The sequence below is a fragment of the Hemitrygon akajei genome, chromosome 12, assembly GCF_048418815.1.
Source record: "Hemitrygon akajei chromosome 12, sHemAka1.3, whole genome shotgun sequence".
Taxonomy (NCBI): Eukaryota; Metazoa; Chordata; class Chondrichthyes; order Myliobatiformes; family Dasyatidae; genus Hemitrygon; species Hemitrygon akajei.
In genome coordinates this window covers 108,634,310-108,654,082 of record NC_133135.1, presented here as the reverse complement: position 1 = coordinate 108,654,082, position 19,773 = coordinate 108,634,310, and the positions used below count along the sequence as shown (strand labels likewise).

At 42.7% G+C, this 19,773-nt stretch overlaps 1 protein-coding gene across 1 annotated transcript in view; it reads right to left on the bottom strand.

Annotated features, from left to right (window-relative positions):
• Nucleotides 1-6,112: 6,112 nt before the first annotated feature.
• Nucleotides 6,113-19,773, bottom strand: part of LOC140737354 (cytochrome P450 2C19-like) — a 62,814-nt gene continuing 49,153 nt past the window's right edge. The window contains exons 8-9 of the mRNA XM_073063805.1: nucleotides 18,245-18,386; nucleotides 6,113-8,596 (exon numbers count right to left, since the gene is read on the bottom strand). Of these exons, the coding sequence (XP_072919906.1) occupies nucleotides 8,415-8,596; nucleotides 18,245-18,386 (324 nt within the window). The 3' untranslated portion in view covers nucleotides 6,113-8,414. The remainder of the gene's footprint in view (nucleotides 8,597-18,244; nucleotides 18,387-19,773) is intronic.

The window sequence follows — 19,773 nt, the reverse complement described above, 5'->3', positions numbered from 1 at the left end:
TTTCCACAGCTGGAGCAGGTAGCTTCTCGGGCCGGGCAGCTTTCTCGGGAGTGCTTCTTGAGTCCACAGAAGTAACACTTCGTGGACTCGCAACTGGCAGCAGCTGTGGTCGATTCGCCGGTGGGTTACGGGGTCTGCGGCGTCCATGAGGCCATTGGGAGATCTCGCGCCTGGGGAGTGTCAGAGTTGTGCAGAGCAGCCTCCAGCATGTCAGCCAGCTCAATCGCTGAATGTAAGGTAAGATTGGTGTGTTCCAGCAGCCGCTGGCGCACGTACACTGACCTGATCCCTGTGACGAAGGCGTCTCTTACCAGGAGCTTCGCATGCTGTTCGGCCGTCAGCCCTCGGCAATCGCAGGCCCGCACGAGTGTCTGTAGGGCCCGGACAAACTCAGCGCTCGACTCTCCTGCTCGCTGCCGCCGCGTCGCTAAGCGATGTCTTGCATAGATGGTATTTACCAGCCGCAGGTATTGTCTTCCGAGGGTGCTCATCACGTTGTCGTAACTCGGCTGGTCTCTAATCGTCGAGTAGACCCGTGGACTGCCCCTGGAGAGGAGAACTCTGTGCTTCGCAGCAGACTCAGTCACTTCAATCTCCTCCAGGAATGATTCGAAGCAGGCTAGCCAGAGTTCAAAAGTGTTGCCGGCCTCAGGTGTTCGCGGGTTGATGTCCAATTTGTCGGGTCTCAAAGTGCACTCCATGCTTTAAAATTACTGCTAATAAAACTGATGCACTATCAATAACTCCAAAAGACTGGAAGTAGAGTAAATACTGAAAGGCTTTATTAGCAGTAAAACGGAGCACGTCCATGCCGGATGACTGCCCTGGACTGTGGGAGGAGCAGTGACACAATCACCTTTATCCAGGGGTCTGTGGGAGGAGCCACAGGAGCAGTCAGCAGAGGGGCATGTCCAGACATATACATGGTTTACCACACTAATGAAATTAATATTTGCTATACACCCTAACTGCAGAATACACTCTAACACACACAACTCACTAACCCTAACCTGGATGTCATTGAAATGTGGGAGGAAACCCATGTGGTCAATGTAGAAACTGCTTACAGACAGCAGTAGGAATTGCTGGCGCTGTGAAGCATTACACTAGCTGTGTCAAATATCCTAGTTTTTATTATTGAGTTGTTGTGTGAAATCAGTTTTTGTTTTTGTCCTTGTAGCCTCACGAGGATGGTCCTTTGTACTTTCCAACTGTGACCACTATAAGCCTTGGCTCTCAAACGCTACTAGATTTCTATCATCCCATTACAAAAGAGAATGAAAAGGGAGGGGTTGGTATCCTCTATCTTCATCATTGCTTTTTGCTACTTCATGTTTATATAATGGAAACGTTTTGAATATTTCATCTCACCTGAATTTGACACAATGTCAAGATTATAGAACAGTACAGCACCAGAACAGGCCATTCAGTCCACAATGTTGTACCAAACCAGCTAAAAAGCAAATCAAAACCACCTGAACACTAATCCCTACAATCTACACAATGTCTATTTCGCTCCATCTTCCTCACTCCATGTGCCTATTCAAACCTCTCTTAAAAGACTCTAATGTATTTGCCTCTACCACCATACCAGGCAGCATGTTCCAGGCATCCACTACTCTCTCTGAGTAAAAACTTAACCCTCACATCCTCCTTGAACCTCGCAGCCTCTCTCACCTTCAATGCATGTCCTCTAGTACTAGATATTTCAATCCTGGGAAATAGATAACCTCTGTCCACTCTATCTATGCACCTCATAATCCTATAAACTTCTATCAGATCTCCCCTCAGCCTCTAATGCTCCAGAGAAATACAACCCAAGTTTACCCAGCCTCTCATGATAGCACCTGCCCTCTAAATCAGGCAGCACTCTCTCCAAAGCTTCAACATTTTTCCTATAGTGGGGTGACCAGACTGTAAGCAATACACCAGAAGTGTCCTAACCAGAGTTTTATAAAGTTGCATTCACCATTTCAAGCCCTGTAAATATTTTTTTCCTCACCTTGTTGGTTTTTCATTCTGTCCAAACTGATTTTACAGTACTTGCTTTCTGATGCAAGATCTTTCAGTGCTAACCCGTGTGTCTGAAAAACGTGTGCATTGAATTTGACTGATACCTAGACTCTGTGTAGTGGGCACTAGTTTGGTGCCACTTTCAACTGTGAAAATTATACCGTGAGTTCAATTTACCCATAAAGTTTTCAGGCACATCCTACTTTTGTCAACATCAAACAGTGCCTCAACTAACCCGAGAAATGCCAAATAGTGTAGCATTCATCATGACACTATTACAGCTTGGGGTGTTGGAATTCGGGGTTCAACTCTGACATCCTCTGTAAGAGCTTTTACAACTTTTCTGTGAGCGATTGGGGTAACATAGTGGATGGGTGGGTAGGTAAGTTGGTTGGTTAGTTGGTTAGTTGGCTGGTTGGCAGCCAGGTAGGTAGGTATGTAGGTAGATAGCTTGGTGGTGCAGCTTGTTGGGCCTGTTCTGCACTGTACTCTACCTCTAAATCCATGGACCAATACCATTAAGCAAAGGGTCCATGGACGCCAGGTTGGGAGCACAGCTGAGCTTTGCCTGATGCAGGCACCAAGGGGTCACCTGTGTAAAGCCAGGTTGGTTAATCATGCATCATTAAATGCATCACTGGAGGTACTGGATAGAATCGTTTCTCTCCCCTGCCATGGATGTGTAATTGGGATCATTCGGCTGGAAGGGCCTGTTACCATGCTGTAGCTCTACATAAATTATCATAATCAATCTAACCCTTAATTGTCAATAATTAAATAAAGACATAATTGTGCAAACTTGGACAGTTCTAAAATTTGATCCTGTTATAATTACTATTCTATAGATTTGCTGAGTATGCCCACAGGAAAATGTATCTCCGGGTTGGAAATGGTGACAAATATGTACTGTGATAATAAAATTTACTTTGAAGTTTAACAATAACAAGAATGTCCCAATTAGTGTAACTCGGCGATTTTAGTAGTCGATTAAAAATATAACATGCTGTGGCTCATCCCTGGCTCTAACTGGACTAAAACTGACTATGATAAAGGGTGAATATGTAACTATACTTTGCTTTTCTGTACCCACGCCCCAGCCCAGGTGACAAATTACCATAATAAACATGCAACACAAATTACAGACAGAAAATAGATACATGGCTCCTACAGTAAAGCTGAGGTGTAAGATGGCAGTGATGTTCAATATTCTATTTCTTATGTAGTACTTGGGGAAATAAATGTGTTAGTTTTGAACTGGATTTTAAATAATTCGTGCCCTACCTTTTCCAGATTGCTGTACCTCAAACCGAAAAGAATCGCTACTTTTTATCTCTGCTGCTTGAGCCACGTAGCCTCCTGGTGCTGAAAGATAGCATGTACTTGAAGTATCTACATGGAATCAGACCCGTGTCAGAGGACGTTATCACAGACAAGGTGGCAAACTTGACGTCTTCCAACTCAAAACTTGGAGCTGTTTTAATGAGGACTGCAAGAGTGTCTCAGACGATACGTCATGTGCCAAAATTTTTAAAAACTATCAGACTATTGAGGAAGAAAGAATAAGAGAGGATTTTCTTTAAAATAAGTTGAGGCCCACTCCCCACAGGACACCTTGTCCCTCCCTGAATAAAAAGACACAGCTATGTCTCCAGTTCCTGAGGAGACCGAGGCAAGTGAGGCTCCCGACCTACCCACACTCATCTTAACTGCATTTTATAGGAGCACCATTGAGAGTGTCCTGACAAGTTGCATCTTCATCTGGTATGGGAGCAGCCAAGCATCGGATCAGAAATCCTGACAAAGGGCTGTGAGAGTGACTGAGAAGATCATAGGGATCTCCAGTGATCCAATGGGGTCATTTTTCAGTAGTGCTGCACACACAGGGCACTTAATGTTATCAAGGATCCCTCCCATCCATCCAGCATCCTCTTTGACATTCTACATCAGGTAGGAGACTCCGATACATGAAGACAAGAACGGTCAGGATGGGAAACAGCTTCTTCCCGCAGGCCGTTAGGCTTCTGAACTCCCTACCGCATCGCATTCGAAATGTCTCTAGACAATATGTACTGTACCCTACAATATTTAATTTATGCACTTTACTTTGTTTATTATTATATAATTCATTTGTAGATTTAATGCTTACTTTCCTAAGTTATTGTGTGTTATGAGTACCACTGTGCTTTACACCCTGGTCTGGATAAATGTCTTGTTTGGCGGTATACATGTATACAGTTAAATAACAAAAAACTTGATTTGACAAGAACAGCAGCAGCAAAACAAGCCCTTTCTTTCTACCCCACACACCCCAGGACAGGCCTCCATGTTTCTGAGCCTTCAGATTCCGGTGGACTCTAACTATCAGACATCGGATCTTTGACTTCCCCAGCAATCTTGCAAAGGGTCACAGACCCAAGGCTTCAGCCATCGGGCCTCGACTTTTGGACTTTCAATCTACCCTGGACTTGCCAATAATATTGAAATGAAGACCCCCAAATTCTGGGCCTCAAACTCAGGTCTCACTGACTTATGTAACTGGGAGGTCACTGGCTCTCGTGCCTCCTGTCCACACAGAACTCCAATGCTAGAAAATGCTGCCAATTTATTCTCATTTACCTTAGGGTAGGGGCCTTTGTCCTCGCTGGTCTGCCAGACCGACATTCAACCTCAGGAACTATGTAAGTAAATTCCACACATTTATTTATTTAGAGATACAGCTCGGTAATAGGCCCTTCCAGCCCAACAAGGCCGTGCCACTCAGCTACATGCATGTGACCAATTAACCTACTAACCCATATATCTGGATTGTGAGTGGAAACTGGAGCACCTGGAGGAAACCCACACAGTCATGGAGAGAACATACAAACTGCTTGCAGTGTCAGGAATTGAACCCAGATCGCTAGCGCAGTAATAGTGTTGTGCTCACCACAAATGCTACCATTAAACATGCATGTACCTTGCCTGTTATATAGTCGTCGCCTCCTGAGTTTTACAGATTACAGGATAAATTTAAATATCCGGTCCTTAAATATTACTCTCCTCGAAGAGGGCCACGACCTTGTTGTGGTTTGAGGCTTGCGTGCCTTAATGACCCGGAGAGCTATGTTGGCTGGACTCAGGGCTTTATGATTTGGCTGTTGGTAGGGTCACCCGTGTCAAAGAATAGAGGCCAGATTCAGAGTGGTCCACCAGTCCTCCAGGTTCAGGGAGTTCAGCTCAGGGTGAACAACCCTGACTGGTCAAACAAAATTGTTACAGAAACAGCATGAAGAATCCCTCTGCATGTGAGTGTGACAGAATACCTGAGTCTCCATCTGGACTTGCGTGACTGTCACTAGTGGAAACCAGAGGAAGCCACTGACATGATGAAGGAAGCCCCGAACACCACCGGAGATGGAGGAGCTTCATTGCTGCTCTAAATGCTGGCGGTGTAATGGGCAGTCAGTCAGTAAGTAATGTTACTGTGTACAATAGGCTGTCCTGAAATACACACCAACCAGCCTGGCATGGTGTAATAAATTATTGTAAGAAATGGCTTATCATATGTACTGACTGTAATATAAATGAATGCCTGTGGTCATGAATATTGACAAGTTAGGTTTTATTTATTTAGTGTAATCAGTAAATACACATCTCAACTTTATTAAAAAATTTAATCTGGTTTTCCATCACCATGTCTGTGATGCTGAAGTGTTGGAATGGACAGTAGTTTTGATGGACTGTCGATGATGGTCTCTGCAAGATTTGCTGTTGCTTGCATAGTTGGGGGGGGGGGGAATTGATGCCTTTGCTGGGGCAAGTGGGGGGAAGGGGAGGGTTGATGATTTTGCTGCTGCTTGTTGGGGGAGGGAGGCATTGGGGTTCTAACATTTTCTGTTATTCATTCTTTGTGTTTTCTGTTTTGTGAATGTCTGTGAAGAGTAAGAATTTCAGGTTGTATACTGTATACACTCTGATATTAAATTGAACCATTACTCATTTAAACTTTAATGGATTTTCAGCTTAAACAGAATAACTGCCCATCTCACTGTTGCCATGGGAACATCTGATGTTTTTCTGTGTGACCAAACAGGGAAGTATCATAATTGTAAGTGTTCAATGTGTTTAAAGAATATTTAATAAAGAATTTTATAATTGCAAATTCAATATACTGATAATAAACAACATGTTGATTACAATGTGAGATTTTAATAATAACACAGTGGTTTGAACAATATCCTGTGGTTCCTGAATAACTCACACAAGATATAATTTTTTTTTAATATAATGAAGATTTGCCAAATCAGGGCCACATCAGCGGATTAAAGATTTGATTTTTTTGCCACATTTACATCGAAGCAGAGTGAAATATGTCGTTTGCCTCAATGACCATAGCAATCAGTGGATGAGCTAACACCCACACCTCACGAAGCCTAACCTGTATGTCTTTGGTTTGTGGGAGGAAACCAGAGCACCTGGAGGAAAGCCATGTGACGACAGGGAGAATGTCCAAACTCCCTGCAGCCAGCAGTGGGAAATGAAGCAGGTCACTGGTGCAGTAATAGCATTATGCTGTTGTGCTACACATTAATGTCCCTGAGGATGTCAACCTCTGTTTACTGACCAGAGCCATTTCAACACTCAGTCTGGGATTGCTGACTCTGGGACACTGTTGTGTGTGCTGCTTCACTGGCTCTGTCGCCTAGTGAACTGACGTGTGTTGAAGCTGGATGTCACGTGATGTCAGGACACTGATACGATAATCAACAATCTTGTAAAGAAAGCTTTTGGCACATTGGCCTTCATAAATCAATGTATTGGGTACAAGAGATGGACTGTCATGTTGAAGCTGTACAAGATGTTCGTGAGGCCTAACTTGGAGTAATGAGTGCAGTTTTAGTCCCCTACCCACAGGTAAGATGTAACTGAATTTGAAAGAGTACAGAGAAGATTTACAAGGACTTTGCCAGGTCTGGAGGACCTGAGATACAAGAAAATATTGAACAGGTTAGGACTGGATTCCTGAGAACATAAAAGACTGACAGGAGATTTGTCAGAGGTATACAAACTTATGAGAGGTATAATTAGTCTTTAAACAGACAGTGGTGAATCTGTGAAATTCATGGAGGCCAAGTCATTAGGTATATTTAAGGCAGAGATGGATAGATTCTTGATTAGTCAGGGCATGAGGGATATGGGAAGAAGACACGAGATAGGAGCTGAGAAGGGAATGAATCAGCCATGTTGAAATGGTGGAGCAGACTTAACAGGTCAAATGGCTTAATTCTACTCCTATATCTTATGGTCTATTTCACTACCACATGCACCCAGGTTCCCAAACTTAGCGGCCTATCCTCTCTCCAGTTCTGCACATATTCTCTGGTTTCGAGCACCCAGATGTTCAGCAGGGCTCCAAACCAAATGGTCTTCTAAATATGGGGATCAAACCTCTTCAGTATTAGAGCTGCACTCACTGGGTGTGTGACAAAGAATCCCACTCTTCTCTGAAGTAATGACAACTTGACTTCCAGCTACAGAAGATGCAGAGGCATCAGAGGAATTGAACCAAAGGGTTAACAATGTGAATTATGCTTCTAGTAGTAACATGGGACTGCCTGTGGACTCCAGCTCAGGATTTGGCAGAGGAGGGGTTTGCTCACGAAGGCTTCCCCATGAGTGGGTATTGCTGCAAGGCAGCAGGGGTTTGAGGTCAAGTGCTTTTCTTCTCCCAGATGAGTTGCCAACCACAGCTGATGAGCCCCATCCACCCAAAATGTTTGTATATTTTTGTTATGTATATTTACAAGTAATAATCACTGTTAAACAGGCACTAATTCTGGATAATAATAAACATGACAGATTCTGTAGATGCTCGAAATCCAAAGGAATACATAGAACATGCTGGAGGAGCTCAGCATGTCACATAGCAGTTATGGAAATGAATAAACAGCTGTCATTTCAGACCGTGGCCCTCCTTCGGCTCTGGAAAGGAAGAGGGAAGATGTCAGAATGTGAAGGGGGGGCGGTGGGGAAGGAGGGGAGCTCAAAGTTGATAGGTGAAGCCAGGTGGGTAGGAAAGATAAAGGCCTGGAGAGGAAGGAATCTGATAGGAGAGGAGAGTGGACCATGGTAGAAAGGGAAGGAGGAGCTGAGAAGAGGTAAGAGGTGAGAGTGAGGAATAGGAGATGAGGGGAATGAGATTTTTTTCTACCAGGAGATGCCATCAGGTTGGAGGCTACCCAAATGAAATATAAGCTGTTGTTCCACCCTAAGGGTTGTCTGACCTTGACATGAAGTGACCAGGACTGACATGTTGGACTACAGTGAGAATGAGTAAATGGGAAATAACCAAATTTTGTGACATTAAATATATGCAAGTAACTAAATAATTTTTAACATCAACTGCTAAAATTCAAGGTGATTTAGCGAGGGACAGCATAGAATTCATACACATGGGGTACAACCAGAATTCCAGTTGCTTCTGGTGAGATGTCGATGTCCTTGCGATCGATGACAGGCTTGAAGACAAAGTTCTGCAGGAGAGTGGTCAAAAAAAGGAAGAGTTCCATGCGAGCCAAAGATTCTCCCAGGCACATTCTTTTCCCTGCAAGAGTACAGAAATGTTCTTGGAAAACAAATCTGTAAAAGGTTGTTTACAGCATTCAGCACTAATTACTTAAAATATATTTTCCTGTTCCCTTGACTGTTTTTGGTAAGATTAGAGATGGATAATAAATATAGCAGTGACATAATTACCTCATGAATAAACTAAAAAAAAGATCTGAGTTGGACTATAAGATATAGAAGCAGAATTAGAACATTTAGTCCATCGAATAGTCAATGCAATTTTATCATGGCTGATCCATTTTCCCTCTCAGCCTCAATCTCCTGCCTTCTCGATGTATCCCTTTGTGCACTGACTGATCAAGAATCTATCCACCTCTGCCTTAAACATACACAATGACTTGGCCTCCACATCATTCTTTTATATTCTAGTCATCCAGAAATGAATGTTAACCGCGTCTTTCACTTCCTCAGCACTGACTCAATCTGAAAATTAACCTTTAGGCAATCCTGGACAAACACTCCAAAGTCCCTTTGCACCTCAGATTTTTGAATTTGCTCTCCATTTAGAAAATAGTCTACGCTTTTATTTCTTTTATCAAAGTGCATGACCATACACTTTCAGACACTGTATTCCATCTGCCACTTCTTTGCCCATTCTGCTAATCTGTCTAAGACTTTCTGTAGCCTGTCTGCTTCCACTAAACAACCTGCCTCTCTACTTATGAGGGGTGATTGATAAGTTTGTGGCCTAAGGTAGAAGGAGATAAGTTATTCATCTTCAAACTTCCTGCATTTTCACTCAAAGAGATGAACTGACAGACAGACAGACATACTTTATTGATCCTGAGGGAAATTGGGTTTCGTTACAGTCGCATCAACTAAGAATAGTGTAGAAATATAGCAATATAAACCATTAATAATTAAATAATAATAAGTAAATTATGCCAAGTGGAAATAAGCCCAGGACCAGCCTATTGGCTCAGAGTGTCTGACACTCTGAGGGAGGAGTTGTAAAGTTTGATGGCCACAGGCAGGAATGACTTCCTATGATGCTCAGTGTTGCATCTCGGTGGAATGAGTCTCTGGCTGAATGTACTTCTGTGCCTAACCAATACATTATGGAGTGGATGGGAGACATTGTCCAAGATAGCATGCAACTTGGACAGCATCCTTTTTTCAGACACCACCATCATGCATGTGCATGTAACGAGAGCTATATAACGAACTTATGAATCACCCCTGCTATGGACCACCTGAAGGTCCAAGGTGCTCTTGTTACATGCACATGCAGTTCAACTCTTTGAGTGATACTGCAGAAAGTTTGAAGTTAATAACTCGTCTCCTTCTACCCCAGGCCACGAACTTACCAATCACCCCTGCTGTGGACCACTTCTACAAAGAAGGGATCCATACGCTCCGTATGCTGGACTAAGTGTGTACGTGTAGGAGGGGATTATATTGAAGGAGGCCATGAACTTATCAATCATCCCTCGTATGTTCATATTGTCCACAAACTTTGCCACAAAGCCATTAATTCCATCATCCAAGTCATTAACACATAACGTAAAAAGTAGACCTAAAACAGTCCCCTGTGGGACACCAATAGTCACCGGCAGCCAACTAGAAAAGGCCTCCTTTATTCTCACTCTTTGCATCCTGCCAATCAGCCAATGCTCTATCCATTTTAGTATCTTTCCTGTACAACCTTGGGCTCTTAACTTGTTAAGCAGCCTCGTGTGCAGCACCTTCTTAAAGGCCTGAATATTTGAGTACTCAACATCCACCAATTCTCCTTTGTCTATCCTGCTTGACATTTCTTCAAAGAATTCTAACAGATTTGTCAGGCAAAATTTTTCTTAATGAAACCATGCTGACTACAGCCTATTTTATCAAGCGACTCCAAGACCTCAAAAACACATCCTTGACAATTGACACCAACATCTTTTGAAACATTGAGATAAAACTGGCCTGTTGTTTCCTTTCTTCTGTACTTCTCCCTTCTCGAAGAGTTGAGTGATTTTACTATTTTCCATTCTAATGGAACCATGCCTGAATCAATTGATTCTTGAAAGATCATTAGTACTGCCTCCATAATGTCTTCAGATATACTTTTCAGAACCTATTTGATACTTATCTACTGTCAGACCTTCCTGTTTTCCAAGAACCTCTCTCTAGAAACGGTAACATCACACACTTCATGACCATCGATACCTGGAACTCACACCATATTGCCAGTGACTTCCACAGTGAAGACAGATGCAAAATACATTTCTCTGTCCCACATTACTATCTTTCCAGCAGTCCAATATCTACTCTCACCTCTCTTTTACACTTTATATATCTGAAGAAACTTCTGGCTGTCATCCCGCCAGTGTTCTTTACATGTCGATTTTGGCCAGCCCCTCTCTCATTCTTCTGGGTTTCCCTTTACTCCACTGTAATACGGGCACATCTGACTTCAGCTTCTCCTCAAATTTCTGGGCCAATTCTATCATATTATGAACACTGAATCTTATGGGTTACTTTACCTTAAGCTCTCTAATTTATGACTTGTTTTGTACTGTTCTTAACAAACTCAATGTATAATCTCTCTTATGGAGATTATAATCTCTTAATGGATGCCACCTTTCTGAGACGTGGCTCCTTGAAGATATCCTGGATACTATGGAAGCAAGTGACCATGATGAAGCTGACTGAGTTTTCAACTCTCTGCAGTTTACATCGATCCTGTACAGTAGCAACCTCCCATACCAGAAGGTGATGCATCCAGTTGGAATGCTCTCCACAGTAGAAACTGTAGAAATTTGAGAATATTTTTGGTGCCAGACCAAATTTCCTTAAACTCCTAATGAAATATAGCTGCTGTCTTGCCTTCTTATGAGCTGCATCGATATGTTGTGCCTAGGTTAGCCCTATTTTTTAAATACATACATAGCTTATTTCTGATTGCCCTTGAACTAAATAGCTTACTAGCTGTGTCAGTATCACATTTAGGCCCCACCAAGATTTCTTTTCTCACACTAAAAAGGACATTTATTTATCTATTTAGTGATACGGAGCAGTGTAGGCCCTTCTGGCCCTTTGAGACACACCACCCCAGCAACCTGTGACAACCCCGATTAACCTTGCCCCAATTACAGGAATATTTACAATTACCAATTAACCTACCTGGTGTATTTTTGGAGAATGAGAGGAAACCAGAGCACCAGGGAAGAACCCGTGCGTTCCACTGGGAGGATGTACAGAGACTCCTTACAAAACGGCACCAGAATGGAACTCTGAACCTTAGAACACCCAGTCTGTAATGGTGTTGTGCAAAATGCTACGCTACTGTGGCGCCCAAATTCATCAACCAGTTCATTTTTTAGTCACTTCATAGCTGGCATTATTGAACTAACTCTTTAAATTCCACTTTATTGAATTACTAAATTTTAAATTCTGCTGCTGTCATGGTTGGATCCAAACTCAAATTCTCAATCAATACCCTAGATCACTGGCTACTAACGCAGTAATCAATAACCAATATATTCTGCCCTTGTTCCATCATCAGGGACCCCCACCTCCCAGATCATGCTCTCTTCTCGCTGCTGCCACCAGGAAGAAGATACAAGAGCTTCTGGACTCATAACATAAGATTCAGGAACAGTTATTACCCCTCAACCATCAGGCTCTTGAATCAAAGGGGATAACACAACCAATGAACTCACTTTCAAGGACTGTTCATCTCATACTCTCAATATTGATTGCTTATCTTTTATTATTATTATATTTAATTATTTTTGTATTTACAGAGCTTGTTGTCTTCTGCACTCTAGTTGAATACCTGAGGTGGTGGCGGGGGGGGGGGGGGTGTCTTTCATCGATTCTGTTATGGTTATTATTCGATAGATTGAGTATGCCTGTAAGTAAATGAATCTCCAGGTTATAAATAGTGATATGTATATGCTTTGATCGTGATTACTTTGAACTTATAATTCATCATGGAATACACCTTTGAGAAACTACAAACATATCTATGTGATGTTTCTTAAAGTAAATTGGAAAGCTCAGAAATCTTACATGTTGGGTCTTGAGGTGTATTCTAGAGATATGGAGTATAGAAAATATTAATTTCAACAGCAACCAGTCTTTAGATCTGAATGTGGATTGTAGATTGAATTTAAAATGCAGCTCAGAACAAGGGTCTTCCAGGATCTGCAAATTGGGGTTGATTGTAAACCAGGAAACACCCCATTGTCCTGAGATCTCTGCAAATGCATGAATGCAACTGAGAGATGATGGTGATTAATATTCAATCTAGGGTGTCAGGATTGTTGGTGTGAAGCTCTGGACATTTAAAAATTATATTTATTTATTGATTGATCAAGGCACGACTGCGCAAGCACCTGGACGTCAGCCCGTTGGAACAGGAAGTATGTCTGTGAGGCCAATGTTCTCTACTGGGTATCAGATGTGTGAAGTCCAGGAGCATCCCAGCCTCCCAGAAGGCCACATCTGCACCAGGTGCGTCGAGCTGCAGCTCCATAGGGACTGCGTTAGGGAATTGGAGATGCAGCTCAATGACCTTTGTCTGGTCAGGGAAAGTGAGGACGTGATAGAGAGGAGCTTATATGCAAGTAGTTACAATGGGGCCTCGGGATACAGATAATGGGGTAACAGTCAGGAGAGGGAAGGGCAAGAGTCAGATACTAGAGTGTACTCCTGTGGCTGTCCCCCTTAACAATAAGTACTCCTGTTTGAGTGCTGTTAGGGGAATGGCCTAACTGGGGGAAGCAACAGTGGCCGCACCTCTGGCACAGAGTCTGGCCCTATGGCTCAGAAGGGTAGGGAAAGGAAGAGGATGACAGCAGTGATAAGGGACTCTGTAGTAGTGATCAGACAGGCAATTCTGTGGATGCAGGAAAGAAACACGGATGGTAGTTTGCCTCCCAGGTGCCAGAGTCCGGGATGTTTCTGATCATGTGCATGATATCCTGAAGTGGGAAGGAGAACAGCCAGAGGTCCTGGTATATACTGGTACCAACGACATAGGTAGGAAAAGGGAGGACGTCCTGAAAACAGACTACAGGGAGTTAGGAAGGAAGTTGAGAAGCAGGACCTCAAAAGCAGTCATCTCGGGATTACCGCCTGTGCCACGTGACAGTGAGTATAGGAATAGGATGAGGTGGAGGATAAATGTGTGGCTGAGGGATTGGATCAGGGGGCAGGGATTTAGATTTCTGGATCATTGGGACCTCTTTTGGGGCAGGTGTGACCTGTACAAAAAGGATGGGTTGCACTTGAATCTGAGAGGGACCAATATTCTGGTGGAGAGGTTTGCAAAGGCTATTGGGGGGAGTTTAAACTAGAATTGCTGGGGGGTGGGAACCGAACTGAAGTGATAGAGGAAAGGGAGGTTGGCTCACAAATAGAGAAAGCTTGGAGACAGTGTGAAAGGGAAGATAGACAGGTGATAGAGAAGGGACGCACTCAGACTGATGGTTTGAGATGTGTCTATGAATAGAATGCGAGGAGTATTATGGATAAAGCAGATGAGCTTACAGCGTGGATCAGCACTTGGAGCTATAATGTTGTGGCCATTACAGAGACTTGGATGGTGCAGAGGCAGGAATGGCTACTTCAAGTGCCAGGCTTAGATGTTTCAGAAAGGGCAGGTCGTGGCACTGTTGATCAGAAATAGTGTCACGGCTGCAGAAAAGGAGGAAGTCATGGAGCCTCTGTGGGTGGAAGTTAGGAATAGGAAGGGGTCAATAACTCTACTGGGTGTTTTTTTATAGACCACCCAATAGTAACAGGGAGATCGAGGAGCAGATTGGGAGACAGATCCTGGAAAGGTGTAATAATAACAGAGTTGTTGTTATGGGAGATTTTAATTTCTCAAAGATTGATTGCCATCTCCCTAGAGCAAGAGGTTTAGATGGGGTGAAGTTTGTTAGGTGTGTGTACAGGAAGGCTGCTTGACACAATATGTAGATAAGCCTACAAGAGGAGAGGCTGTACTTGATCTGGTATTGGGAAATGAATCTGGTCAGGTGTCAGGTCTCTCAGTGGGAGGGCATTTTGGAGATAGTGACCACAAAACTACCTCCTTATTCATAGCATTAGAGAGGGATAGGAACAGACAAGTTAGGAAAGCGTTTAATTGGAGTAAGGGAAATATGAGGCTATCAGGCAGGAACATTTATTGTAAGCTTTATTTAAGCTCTGGCTTAGTATCTTGATCTTTCTGAGAAACTTAATTTGGTAGCATCAGACTACTAATAAAGTTTTCTTAAATAGATTTAATGTAGTAAGATGCATATAACTATGCTTCTAACATGGAAACATGAATTGGGAACAGATGTTCTCAGGGAAATGTACGGCAGAAATGTGATAAATGTTCAGGGGATATTTGCGTGGACTTTTGCATAGGTACGTTCCAATGAGACTAGAAAAGAATGGTAGGATACAGGAACTGTGGTGTACAAATGCTGTTGTATATCTAGTCAAGAAGAAAAGCTTATGAAAGGTTCAAAATCTAGGTAATGATGGAGATCTTGAAGATTATAAGGCTAGCAGGAAGAAGCTTAAGAATGAAATTAGGAGAGCCAGAAAGGGCCATGAAAAAGCCTTGGCGGACAGGATTAAGGAAAACCCCAAGGCATTCTACAAGTATGTGAAGAGCAAGAGGATAAGACATGAGAGAATAGGACCAATCAAATGTGACAGTGGAAAAGTGTGTATGGAACTGGAGGAGATAGCAGAGGTACTTAATGAATACTTCGCTTCAGTATTCACCATAGGAAAGGATCTTAGCAATTATAGGATGACTTACAGTGGACTGAAAAGCTTGAGCATACAGATATTAAGAAAGAGGATGTGCTGGAGCTTTTGGAAAGCATCAAGTTGGATAAGTCACCAGGATCTGACAAGATGTACCCCAGGCTACCGTGGGAAGTGATGGAAGAGATTGCTGAGCGTTTGGCGATGATCTTTGCATCATCAATGGGGATGGGAGAAGTTCCGGAGGATTGGAGGGTTGCGGATGTTGTTCCCTTATTCAAGAAAGGGAGTAGAGATAGCCCAGGAAATTATAGACCAGTGGGTCTTACTTCAGTGGTTGGCAAGTTGATGGAGAAGATCCTGAGAGGCAGGATTTCAGAACATTTAGAGAGGCATAATATAATTAGGAATAGTCAGCAAGGTGTTATCAAAGGCAGGTCGTGCCTTACGAGCCTGATTGAATTTTTTGAGGATGTGACTAAACACATTGCTGAAGGTAGAGCAGTAGATGTAGTGTATATGGATTTCAGCAAGGCATTTGATAAGGTACCCCATGTAAGGCTTATTGAGAAAGTAAGCAGGCATGGGATCCAAGGGGACATTGCTTTGTGGATCTAGAATTGGCTTGCTCACATAAGGCAAAGAGTGGTTGTAGATGGGTCATATTCTGCATGGATGTCAGTGACCAGTGGTGTGCCTCAGGGATTTGTTCTGGGACCCCCTACTCTTTGTGATTTTTATAAATTACCTGGATGAAGAAATGGAGGGATGGGTTAGTAAATTTGCTGATGACACAAAGGTTGGGGGTGTTGTGGATAGTGTGGAGGACTGTCAGAGGTTACAGCAGGACATCGATAGGATGCCGAACTGGGCTAAGAAGTGGCAGATAAGTGTGAGGTGGTTCATTTTGGTAGGTCAAATATGATGGCAGAATATAGTATTAATGGTAAGACTCTTGGCAGTGTGGAGGATCAGAGGGATCTTGGGGTGCGAGTCCTTAGGACGCTCAAAGCAGCTGCACGGGTTGACTCTGTGGTTAAGAAGGCATACGGTGTATTGGCCTTCATTAATCGTGGGATTGAGTTTAGGAGGCGAGAGGTAATGTTGCAGCCAAATAGGACCCTGGTCAGACCCCACGGAGTACTGTGCTCAGTTCTGGTCACCTCACTACAGGAAGGATTTGGAAACCATAGAAAGGTTGCAGAGATTTACAAGGATATTGCCTGGATTGGGGAGCATGCTTTATGAGAATAGGTTGAATGAACTCGGTCTTTTCTCCCTGGAGCAACGGAGGATGAAAGGTGACCTGATAGAGGTGTATAAGATGATGAGAGGCATTGATTGTGTGGAATGGGCTGAAATGGCTGACAAAAGAGGGCACAATTTTAAGGTGCTTGGAAGTAGGTACAGAGAGATGTCAGGGGTATGTGCGTGGAATGGGCTGGCGGAGGCGGTGGGTGGTGGCAACGATAGGGTCTTTTAAGAGACTCCTGGATGGCTACATGGAGCTTAGAAAAATAGAGGTGCTATGGGTAACCCTAGGCAATTTGTATATTCAGGACACGTTCAGCACAGCTTTGTGGACTGAAGGGCCTGTATTTTGCTGTAGAATTTCTATGTTTCTCTGACTGAGATACCACACAGTATAGGGCCTTTCAATCCTTTGAGCTGCTCCACCCAGCAATCTTCCAACTTATTCCCAGCCTAATCACAGGACCATTTACAAAGACCAATTAACCTACCAACCAGTATATCTTTTGACTGTGGGAGGAAACCCATGTTGTCATGGGGAGAACGTAGAATCTCCTTACAGACAGCAGTGGGGATTGAACCTGAGTCACTGGCACAGTAAAGCACTATGCTACCATTCCACCCTAAAATGAAACATTGTCAACCCGAAGTATTGAAGTAAACAATGTCATTGTAAACATTGAAACTGTATTGAGTTACCATCGATCTTAAGGGTATAAAACTGTGATGTACTTTGAGTTTAGAGGCCTCTTCTTCTCAGAGTGTCTACAGTATAATGTCTACTACTTGCTTTGGAGAGTAAAGACTTCTATATCCACCAACTTCAGTGTCTCTCCGGTGACTTAATTCACAGTCACAACACTGGGTGATTTTCGTGTGTGCAGAAGTGAACAATCTACTCCTGCTTCAGTATAAAGGAATCTCCTCATGCACACTTTGATGTTTGGTTCTGTCTGACTCCAGTTAGTGTAATGTGCCCTGAGTCAGCACCTCAGTTTAGGAAGATCCACAGAAAGCAGCACGTCTGATGATTAGGAGCATTTTGTGTTTCATCAAAGAATTGTGAGATATATATACACTTCGATAATGAACTTTACTTTGAACTTTGACTTAATCTGCGATCAGCCTTTTCTTGGGCGAAGACCAGCAGCAGCACGTTACGCCGTTGGCATTTAGGATCACAAAGAAGGTCCTCCGCCTTTGATGGTTTTCAGGCCTTCCTTCATCATGTCAGTGGCTCAGTTTTCACTACTGTCAGGCAAATCCCTGGTGAAGACTCAGGAATACTGATGCACTCAGATGTAGAAGGATTCTTCATTGCTATTTCTGTTTTAGACCATAAGACCTTAAGACATAGGAGCAGAATTAGGCGAATTGGCCTATCAAGTCTGCTCCACCATTCAATCATGGCTGATTGTCCATCACAGTTTTGAATTACTAGTCAGGGTTGTTCACCCTGAGCTGAACCCTGGAACCTGAAGGACTGGTGGACTGCTGTTGGTCTTTAATCTGTTTGACATGGGTGAACCTACCCAGAGCCAAAGCATAAAGCCCTTACTCCTTCCAATATAGATCACCAGGTGCAAGCCTCCAAACACTATGAGGAGGTTGTGGTCCTCTTGTAGGTGGGCAGAGAGAAAAGGCAATAAAATAAATAAGTGTGTATGTATACCTGCTGAGAATGCCACGAAATTTTCACTCTTTTTGAAACATCCATTTTCATCAAGGAAATGGTTTGCATTAAATGATTCCGGTGACTCCCAGAGGCTGTTGTCTTTCAGAACAGACGAAAGGACAGGCATCACAAGCATACCCTAAACACAGAAGCAAGTTCAGACATGGCTATGGTCAAAAGTTATGTCAGATGCACAAAGCAGAAAGTATCTCAACACATTAAAAGAATGACTGATGATGTTGAACATCCCAGGAACGATATACTGCAGTGGCTGATGTGGGATTGATCCTCGGAGCACAGAATGTAATACATTTGTGGTCTGAAACCCGATCTTTTTGGATTGGTAATAATAATAGTATTATTATTATAATATAATATTAATACAGTAATATTATTGTTATTGTTTTAAAAAAAATTTTCTCAGCTCAAGCTGGTAATGCCTGATATACAGGCATAGACAAGCACACTCATTTCTCAATTGCTAGGAGCTTTCGGACTATTTTGGTGGTGTTTAGTATTGTGGCTGTCTGGAGATTTACATGAATATTGCTGTGTAGGACTAATTGATTTATGTGTAGAAACTTTGGGTTTCTTACCAGTTGTAGATATTACCATTGGGACAATGTATACCCTGTCCATGTTCCATCCTCTTTCAATTTCCTTTTTTAAATTCAGGATATTTCTAGTGTATTTCAGTTAATGATTCTTTATGTCTTGTGTGTTTGGAATGGCTGAATTTACTAAGTAAATTGTTCTTGCTTGTTTATTATATTATTATTATTGTTTATTTATCCTGTATTATCATATTAAATTATTATTTATAGAGCACGTTTCATACAGGCGATGTAGCACAGAATGCTTTACAATGAGTTAAAGTGGAGACCATAATATATAGGAGCAGAATTAGGCCATTTGGCCCATCGAGTCTGTTCTGCCATTACGTCATGGCTGATCCATTTTCCCTCTCAGCCCCAATCTCCTGCCTTCTCCCCATATCCCTTCATGCCCTGACTAATCAACAATCTATCAACCTCTGCCTTAAATATACCCTTTGACTTGGCCTCCACAGCTGCCTATGGCAACGAATTCCACAGATTTATGATTCTCTAGCTAAAGAAAGTCATCCTTATCTCCATTCTCCATTCAAAATAGATCTTCCTCTATGCTGGGGCTGTGTCCTCTGGTCCTAGACTACCACCGCCCCCCCCCCCCCGCATAGGAAACATCCTCTCCACATCCACTCTGTCAAGGCCTTTCAACACGCAAATAAAATAAAGAATAAAAATAAAAGACAAGAAGACGTTAGTAGATGTTAGCTAAAAGCAAGGTTAAATAAATAGGTGTTGAGCTGGTGTTTAAAAATGACAACATCACTATAGTTTTATGTATTGAATTCCACAGTTTAGGAGCGTAGTTCTAAAAAACAGACTCGCCAATTATCTTTTGAGACAAAGTTGCTTAAACTTAGGAGACCAGCAGAAGAAATCTTGAAAACACGGCCTCAGAATATAATGTCATCCCTTTGG